Here is a 9,683-nt window from a genome sequence, read left to right as displayed (position 1 = left end):
AATATTTTAGACAAAATTTTCAAGTTCAATGACTAGAAATACATAAAAATAAAAGGTTTGATGGTCTAAACTTATAATTTAATTACCCTGATATAACTAACTTGCAACACAATACAAAGTAAACGGAGTAAAATCAAATTTGAAATTGTATTCATTTTGACAAAAAAAAAAAAGTCTAAGTTCAAACGTAATTTAGTAGATAAGCTTATCAACATATCAAAACGTTGATGGTTTAATTTTCACAATTAGTACTTTAATACATCCTGCATTGCAGTTATCTTTTTGCAATTAACTCCAATCACACATAAAAAAAAAAAAAGAAAAAAGAAAAAGAAATTTGATATCTGACGAAAAGTGAATGGACAATTAGATAAATTTAAAAAAGATGATTACATAACCTTCTTTTTATTCAAAAAGTAATCACAATAATTTAAAAAACAAAACCAAATTGAGAAAAAAAAATCAAAAATCAAAATCAAATAAACAAAAAAAAAGGTACTAAAATAATAATTTAGCTAGAAAAATAGGCAAAGAGGCATATACAATTGAAGAACACAAACACCTATGAGAGAGAGGGAGATAAGAAAAGTCCATTATTTAAACAATTTTCAGTTTCAAATTTGTTCTATAAATAGTATCTAAATCAATACCATTCTCTTTGCCTCCCTTTTATTAATTAATTCATTCACTCATTCCAAGAGAATGACCAAAAAGAACTTAGTTCCTTCCTAAATCCAACAAAATTGACAAAGATCAAATCATGAACATGAACAACATAACCTCCATCAAAACTGCCTCCAATGGCGTATGGCAAGGTGATAATCCTCTCCATTTCGCCTTCCCTCTCTTAATCCTTCAATCCGTTCTCATCCTCATCCTCACTCGTTTCCTCGCTCTCCTCCTCAAACCCCTCCGTCAACCCAAAGTCATTGCCGAAATCGTCGTAAGTTTATTTGTCCCCTCTCTCCTTTTCTCATTCAACTTTATTTGATAGTACGAGAATTCGTAATAGAATGAGTAACTTATCTATTTTATAAAAAATCTGATATCCTTTGATTTTTCTAACGTGAGAATTTCAAGTAACTTTTTTTTACCTAATTTTCCAATTTTCAGGGTGGGATTCTACTGGGTCCATCTGCTTTTGGACGTAACAAAACTTACTTGCACCGAATCTTTCCCCAGTGGAGCACTCCCATTCTTGAATCAGTTGCTAGTATTGGTTTGTTGTTTTTCTTGTTTCTCGTTGGACTCGAGCTTGATTTGGCCTCCATCCGTCGTAGCGGTAAACGAGCATTCGGAATTGCCCTGGCGGGAATCTCTGTACCGTTCTTTTCTGGTATCGGTGTTGCCTTCATCCTTCGTAAAACTGTCGACGGTGCTGACAAAGTCGGTTACGGTCAGTTCATTGTATTCATGGGTGTCGCTCTCTCCATCACTGCCTTTCCTGTTTTAGCCCGCATTTTAGCCGAGCTGAAACTCCTCACTACCCAAGTCGGCGAAACAGCAATGGCCGCAGCCGCGTTCAACGACGTTGCAGCTTGGATCCTCCTCGCACTCGCCGTTGCCTTAGCCGGTAACGGCGGTGAAGGCGGATCGGAAAAGAGTCCATTGGTTTCCGTGTGGGTCTTACTTTCCGGAGCCGGGTTCGTGGTTTTCATGATGGTGGTCACTCGACCGGGAATGAAATGGGTGGCGCGGCGGTGCTCGTACGAGCACGACGCCGTGGACGAGGCTTATATCTGTTTGACATTAGTCGGAGTGTTGGTATCGGGATTTGTGACGGATTTGATCGGAATTCATTCGATTTTTGGGGGATTTATATTTGGATTGACGATTCCGAAAGGGGGAAGATTTGCTGAGAGATTGATTGAGAGAATTGAAGATTTCGTTTCAGGTCTTCTTCTTCCTCTGTATTTTGCTTCCAGTGGGTTGAAGACGGATGTGGCGAAGATTAAAGGGGGGAAAGCTTGGGGATTGCTGGCGCTGGTTATATCGACGGCGTGCGCCGGTAAGATTCTGGCGACGTTTGTGGCGGCGATGGTGTTTTTGATACCGGCGAGGGAGGCGCTGGCGTTGGGGCTGCTTATGAACACCAAAGGCTTGGTCGAACTCATTGTGCTCAATATTGGGAAGGAGAAAAAGGTTAGTTTTCTGAAAATCACCACAAAAATTTATTGAGTCCAAACTCTAAACTTTCTATTAAAAATGTAATTTTAGTCCGAATTTTGAAAAATGTATTGAGTTTTTAAACTATATCTTTTTAGTCCCTTAATTTAAAAAAATAAGTGTCTTTGGTTTTTAAATTTTCGAAAGATACCTTTTTAATTATGATGTTTTAAAAAAATAATTTTAAGGGATCTCTAAATAATTAGAAAATTGGTAAAATAATTTTAATTAGGAAAATAGGTTGTTTAAATGACATTTTTAATTAGAAAAATACTTTTAAAAAGTATCTCTTCTATACAAAATTGGTTTTTAAAACTATTTTTTAATTAAAAATAATTTATAATGAAGTAATAGTCTAATTAAAAAAATTTCTCTTCTAAGTAGCTTTTTTTCTCTAATATCATGTTAATAGGTTTATCTTCAATTAATTATATCATTCACAAGTTGACTCAATGAGATACTAAACTTAGAGCACAAGACATTAAATCAAACTTTTTTATAATAGAGACATTAAATAAATAGAAAAGAGAGAGAGAGAGATTATTAAAGTGACTGTTCTCAAAATTTATATTTAACTTATACCAAATATGTATGAGATTTTTTTAAATTAAAAATTTGAGATAAAAATTGTCCTTGAACAGGATATGATGAATCTTCCTATGTGTATGTATAAATTATAATAATGATAATAATAAGTTTGACAAATGTAAATAAACAATAACAATATAAAAGCAATTTGGACCTTGAAGAAAGTGATGGATATGAAAATCTACCTAAAGAAAAATTAAAACAAGGTTTTCTTTTAAAATTTAATTTAGTTTGTCTTTCCTTGATCTGTATTTATAAAGTATGCAATAATTTAATTTAGTTTATGTGAGTGTTCAATTTAAACATTTTGTTTTACTTCTATTAAGAGAACCATGTTTTGTTTCATAGTCAAATTTGTTTTAATTTTGTTAATTTCAAAATATTTTTTAATTTCTAGATTAATTTTAACAAAACCAAAAAAAAAAAAAAAGTGAGAAAACATTAAAATTATCAATATTATTAAAAAAAAAAACAAAAAAACAAAAAAACAAAACTGTTACCATGTATCTTAAATAAAGATCTACCAATATTTGGGTAGAATAAAATATAGTTTTTTGATTACTATATAATAAAGGGTTATTTTCAAATATAGAAAAATAAGTTAATTTATATATAAATATAACAAAATATCACTGTCTATGAATATATGTCACTGATATTGATAGACATCTATTAATGTCCATTAGTAGGATTTTACAATATTTGAAAATATTTCTAACAATTTTTTTATTTAAAATAATATATATATATATATATATATATATAAATATAAATTTTAATATAAAATTGTTGTATGATGTAAGACCAAAATGAAAGGCGTATTACATGGAATTGAAAGTAGACATGTTTGGTTTTAGAACTGTTGTGTTGTCCTAAAAGAACATTGCCACAAAGAAAATGAAGTACACAATTAAGAGACACATACATGTTCTCAATTGAGGCTTTGTTGCCAACTTCATTTCTTAACCCTTCCCAAACAAAGATAATCCCAAAATCCCTCTTTTATTTTGTTTTTATCCAAAGGTTTTTAACTTTTAGAAACTCTCTTCATTGTGAAAGCACTTTTGCCTAATAAGAACTTGCTTTTAAAAAACAAACAAATAAACAAACAAAATTGTGTAATTTCCAATATTTATATAAAAATTGGAAATATTGCTTTAGTAAAAAATGAAAGATAGAAATGGTAAATAAGTACTTATATTTTATTTTGAAATTGAAAAATGTGTTTTTAAGCACTAGAACAACTCTTCCTCCACGCATAAAATACACTTCTATCTAACCGCAAATCTTAAAAACATATATTAAAGTTAGGTTTAGTTATATATATATATATATACCTTAGAACTTTTTATAAGTTGTAATGTCGCCTTGACATCTATTTTCTATCTAACATTCTAAGAGACCCAACCATAGTTTTAAAGTCATTATAAAATGTCAAAAGACAATATTTGAACTTAAAAAAGAAATGGTATTTGTAAAAATAAAATACTTATTACATCTCGAGTACTTTTTCATGCATCCCACAAAATTGTTTAATCATAGTTTATAGGGGTGTACATGGGTTGAGTTGGATTGGGTTAAATGTATTTTTTGGACCAACCGGAAAATTCGGGTTTGGTTGGGTTAGGTTGTCGAGTTATAACATTTTTTTTTATTTTTAATGAAAAATATGTAAATTTATATACAACACATGACTAATAACTAAAATCTCATAAAATTAAAATGTTAAATACCAAATATCTATGATATTTATTGTAAACTTTAAACGAAGAAAAATATCATAACAATTTTAAAAGAAAAATATTAAAAATTAAAAAATTAATCAATACAAAGAAATAAAAACAAAGGGGAATATATATATATATATATATATATAAATTCGGGTTGGGTTGGTCAATCCAGATTTTTTTTAGCAACCCAATCCAATCGAACTAACCAAACCCAATTCTTACATTTTGAGTTGGGTAATTTGGGTTATTCGGATTGTCGGGTTATTTGAACCCTTCTAATAATTTATCACATAAAAAATTCGATCTATTTTCTCTTATAAGTTTGACTAACTTATATTTACATAGTGCATTCTAACTTGATTCAATTCCCCAATTAAACACACAGGTTTTGAACGACGAAGTATTCGCCATATTAGTGTTAATGGCATTATTTACGACATTCATCACCACCCCCACCGTGATGGCGGTTTATAAGCCAGCCCGTGGTGGCTCCACCCCACCTACCCATCGTAAACTCCGCGACCTCTCTGCCGACGACACTATCGACGACGAGCTCCGAATCCTTGCCTGTGTCCACAGCTCCGGCAACGTGCCGTCGCTCATCACCCTGACCGAGTCAACTCGCAGCACCAAAAATTCCTCCCTCAAACTCTTCGTAATGCACCTGGTTGAACTCACCGAGCGATCCTCTTCCATCATGATGGTCCAACGCGCCCGCAAAAACGGCTTCCCTTTCTTCGCCCGGTTCCGTAAGGCCAGCGAGTGGCGGGACCAAATGGCTGCGGCCTTTCAGGCCTACAGCCAATTGGGCCGAGTCAAGGTCCGGCCCACTACGGCCGTCTCTTCCCTAGCCACTATGCATGAGGATATTTGCCACGTGGCGGACGATAAGAGGGTCACTATGATTATCTTGCCGTTTCATCGGAATTGGAGGGCGTTTGGCGGCGGCGATGTGGCGGAGGAGGAAGTGGAGGAGAATGTGGGCCATGGATGGAGAGTTGTGAACCAACGGGTTTTGAAGAATTCGCCTTGCTCTGTGGCGGTTCTTGTGGACCGTGGATTTGGGGCCGCTGCGGCCCAGACGCCTGGGCCTGGGCCCATGGTTGGTGTGGGCCGAAGGATTTGTGTTCTGTTTTTTGGTGGGCCTGATGATCGGGAGGCGCTGGAGTTAGGTGGCCGGATGGCGGAGCATCCGGTGGTGAAGGTAACGGTAGTCAGGTTTCGGCCGTCGTCAGCGGATGGGATGGAGGGTAGTAATGTCATTTTGCGTCCCATGCATTCGAAATCTGGCGATAACCATTATAGCTTCACCACCACTCCAATCAACCGGGAAAAAGAAAAGGTACTTTGTTTTTCTCCATCAAACAATTTTTCAGTTTTCAATTTTTAATCTTTTCAATCTTAAATTAATTAAAGTTAAAAATCAGTTTTTCGTGTTGGATATTTAGTCTCTATATTTTCAAATTTAAATCCCTAAACTTTAATAAATACCAAATTAATCAACTTTAATAAGTATCATTTTACAATTTGTAACAATTTAATCCCTATTATAAAAATACTATAAAATTTAACAAAATTTCTCACACATGTAGATTGATAAACTAATTAAGGATCAAATTTCTTTATAAATTATAAAAACTAAATTATTACATAATAAAATTAACAATCTATATGTGATTTTGCAATACAAGGACCAAAATGTTACATATGAAACTATAATGACTAAATTGTTAAAGATTTGAAATTTTAGTGACTAAATTGTTAAATATTAAAGTTCAAAGACTACATTATAGTTGAAATTGTTACAAATCAAAGTTTAGGGACTAAATCGTTAATTCTTTGAAAGTTTGTAAATTTTAGCCATTAATTAAACTCATTAATCAAATACAATGTAAAACAGGAGCTAGATGATGCAGCATTGGCAGAATTCAGAAGCAAATGGGAAGCAACAGTTGAGTACAAAGAGAAGGAGGTGAGCAACATGAACATGATAGTTGAAGGGGTGATGGCCCTCGGAAAGGAATGCGGTTACGACCTAATCGTCGTGGGGAAGGGTCGGGTTCCCTCAAGTATGGTAGCGAAACTAGCGGACCGACCCGTGGAGCATGCCGAGTTGGGGCCAGTAGGGGATTTATTGGCCAGCTCAGGCAAGGGAATCGTATCTTCAATATTGATAATTCAACAACATGGAGGAGGTGCTCATGTAGAAGAAACTCCAGTTTTGAAGATAGCACAATCCAATAAGAATGAGCTGCCTTTGTCAACTGATGGAGCTTCAACTGATCATGTATAAAATCATAGGTATCTTCAACTTTGTTACATAGTTCAATTGGTACATTATAGTTGCTAGTTTATTGTATCAATTCACTCATTTCATAGAAATTATAGCATATTATTATTACAATCCTAGTTGAACATGTAATTTGATGTTTCCCGTACATTAAATGATTATACCATGAAATTCATCAAATGACATGTAACAATTAAATCTTAATTGTTGGAAAAAAAAAATTGCCTAAGGTAAATTATCATAAATCAATCTATTTAAATTAGATGTTGTGAGAGTACATGATCTAAATTGTTATATGTTATTAATTAGATTTGGCAGAAAGTCCATTTAATTAACATGTGATCAATAATTAATGTTTTTTTAATTAACTTTCTCTACAAATAAATTTATAATTTCTATTTATATGGAGTTAACTTAGAGTTTCCCAATCTATCCTTGATGGAATAGGTTGATAAGTGTAGACAAGTTCCCTTACCATCATTCATGAATTGTTAGACTGCCTAGGCCTAGTTGACCTACTGATGGTTGGCTTAGGGCTCGCCGGACTCTAAGTAGGTTTCCATTGACCTAGGTTTTAGTGCTTGGTCATTTCGAACTCGAGTGAATCTAGACTCACTTTCGTCCGAGACCATTTTCATCCTAGGTCTTTCCTAGGTAGTTTTGATTTTTTTTTTTTTTTTTTTTTAAAAAAAACAATTTGGGATAACCATAAAGCATAAAAGCAAATTCATTGGAATTGTTAGGTTTGTTCACAAACATATCATAGAAATTAAACTACACCTAAAACATGAAGAGAAAATGAGAGAAGGATCATCAACATTAGCAAGTTGTGAAAAATGTACACGTTAAATTGGGCTTTCATACCGAAAGGCCCTAGAACAAATGCGGCCCAAAAGAGGCCCAATTTAGAGGGCATCATCGTCGGCCCATAAGCCCAAGGCCCTAACGAAACAAGCAGAACCAGCCACTACAACGGCGGCGAAAATCGGAGGAACAATCAGATCAATCCCCGATTTCCTAAACAAACGGTCCGGAACGCAAAGAACATCTCCCGGAATATCCATCGGAACCCTAACCAAACCATCGGACTTGCAGTGAGCAGTAAAAGACGAGGACGGCGAAATAGCCGACGCGAAGGCGAGCTCCGGCGCGAAAGAGGCGGCGGCGACGGTAAGCGTCAAGAGAATCGTCCAGGAGGCGGAGTAAACGAGCAGCGGCCACCGTGATTTGAGACGGCGGTATAGAAATCGGAGCATTTTTGTTGGACGGAGTGGATTTTGCGGCTGCGGTAAGGAAAAAGAAATAGGAGAAGAGGAAAGCGGAGTGGGTGAGTGAATTTTTAGGGTTTGGTTTGATAGATGAGCTAATTTATTCAGAATAAAGATGATGGATGGATTAGGTTTTGACTGAAGTTTGGTGATGATGCTTTGATCGTTGAAATGGAGAATATATGTGTGCTTCGGGATTCATTCTTCAAATCTTCTTTCCGATTGATTTTGTTATTATTATGGGTAATTGACAAAAATAGAGAAAATTGGGCAAAATGACCCACTAGAAGTTTCATTTGGTCTTTTTTACCTATTTTTTTTAAACAAGTATTTTTTACCGCATGATAATGAAAATTAGGTAAGCATGGTTGTATAATTATTTTTATGCCTCTTACCACCCACCTACAAAATTAATTGACATTCTCCACTTAAAATTAACAAAAAATTATTCACACAAAAAAATTTCACCAAATTTGTTGGTTGTATAATTATTTTTATGTCCCTTATTAAATTCCCACTCATTTCAACCACCAACCTACCAAATGAATTCATATTCTCCACCTAAAATTAATTTATACAAAAACCATTAACAAAAAATTATTCAGTTCTCTTCATCAAATTGTTTCTAGAACGAAATTCGTAAAGTCCAAAACTTGTATTTCACGAAACTGTAATTTTGTACCATCTGTCGTAAGAAGGTATATATTTCTTTTTTGTATGTATTCTCAATAGTTCATTAATTTCTAGGAAAATTGACAAAACTAAATGACATTTTTGGAGTTTGATTTATTGCTTTATTGATTGTTTTTTTTTTTTTTTTAAATAATGCCTTGTATTTGATATTTATTTATAAATTTATAAAAAAAATATTAAAAAAATAGCAAAATTTTTTTTGAAGATATCCGGTCTGGCTTCACGGGGTAGGAAGCAAATGAATTCAAATTACCCGACCGGACTTCACCGAGAACAAGATAAATGTTGGAATAAATTTGATACCCGGTCGGGCTTCACTGGGTAGAAAGAAAATTAGTTCAAATTACCCAGTTGAGCTTCACCGGGAACAAAATAAATGTTCGAATAAGTTTGATTCCCGGTCGAGCTTCACCAGGTATGGAATGAAATGATTAATCCCTCATCGGGTGACCCGACTGGGTTTCACTGGGTCTTTCTCGGCTGGTAGAGTAAACCTTAACCCGGTCGGGCGCATAAAAAACATGATTCTATTTTTTGGCCTGATGGTCTACCCGGTCGAGTGGACCATTGGGCCAAAAAACAGAATCAATATTTTTATTTTGCTTTTTTTTTTTTCTTTAACTACATTGTATTAATATATTTGGTGCCCCAAATGGCTATCGAGCCCGGCGGGGCTACTCGTGGCCCACTTTTTGTGCGCGAACTTTCTGGTGGGCGAAAATGCGAAAACAGACCCAGGGGTTAAGAACGATGAAAAAAAGTCGTGAGCGCAGACGGTTTTGCGAACGGAGCTCATTTGATGTCTCAAATGGCTATCGAGCCTAGCGGAGCTACCCCGGGGCCCAATTTTTGTGCGTGAACTTTCCGACGGGCAAAAACGCGAAAACGGACCCAGGGGTTAAGAATGATGAAAAAAGCCATGCGCACAGACGGTTTGCGAACGAAGCT

At 34.8% G+C, this 9,683-nt stretch overlaps 2 protein-coding genes across 3 annotated transcripts; one reads left to right on the top strand and one right to left on the bottom strand.

Moving 5' to 3' along the window:
• The first annotated feature begins 553 nt into the window (after positions 1–553).
• On the top strand, positions 554–6,954 carry LOC120074317 (cation/H(+) antiporter 20). Of its 2 annotated transcripts, none has more exons than XM_039027407.1 (4): positions 554–940; positions 1,114–2,142; positions 4,870–5,826; positions 6,385–6,954. In XM_039027407.1, exons 1-4 carry the CDS (start codon positions 761–763, stop codon positions 6,775–6,777), a joined length of 2,559 nt encoding a protein of 852 aa, XP_038883335.1. In that variant the 5' UTR covers positions 554–760; the 3' UTR covers positions 6,778–6,954. The 2 variants fall into 2 exon arrangements, with proteins under 2 accessions (XP_038883335.1, XP_038883334.1); XM_039027406.1 differs by having other exon boundaries at positions 555–943.
• Positions 6,955–7,468: 514 nt separating this feature from the next.
• Positions 7,469–8,302, bottom strand: LOC120074319. The gene has a single exon (XM_039027408.1). The coding sequence runs from the start codon at positions 8,028–8,030 to the stop codon at positions 7,680–7,682; it is 351 nt and encodes a 116-aa protein (XP_038883336.1). The 5' UTR covers positions 8,031–8,302; the 3' UTR covers positions 7,469–7,679.
• Between the last annotated feature and the right edge of the window lie 1,381 nt (positions 8,303–9,683).

The sequence above is a fragment of the Benincasa hispida genome, chromosome 3, assembly GCF_009727055.1.
Source record: "Benincasa hispida cultivar B227 chromosome 3, ASM972705v1, whole genome shotgun sequence".
In the NCBI taxonomy this organism is placed as follows: domain Eukaryota; kingdom Viridiplantae; phylum Streptophyta; class Magnoliopsida; order Cucurbitales; family Cucurbitaceae; genus Benincasa; species Benincasa hispida.
The sequence above is the reverse complement of the archived record's forward strand: the minus strand, read 5'-3'. Positions and strand labels throughout refer to the sequence as shown.

Excerpts from the sequence above, each read along its gene's own strand:
- LOC120074317 (XM_039027406.1), top strand. The coding sequence starts at position 761 with ATGAACATGAACAACATAACCTCCATCAAAACTGCCTCCAATGGCGTA. Across the intron at positions 944-1,113 it reads AAGTCATTGCCGAAATCGTC|GGTGGGATTCTACTGGGTCC; the intron begins GTAAGTTTATTT and ends TCCAATTTTCAG. Across the intron at positions 2,143-4,869 it reads ATATTGGGAAGGAGAAAAAG|GTTTTGAACGACGAAGTATT; the intron begins GTTAGTTTTCTG and ends TTAAACACACAG.
- LOC120074319 (XM_039027408.1), bottom strand. The coding sequence starts at position 8,030 with ATGCTCCGATTTCTATACCGCCGTCTCAAATCACGGTGGCCGCTGCTC.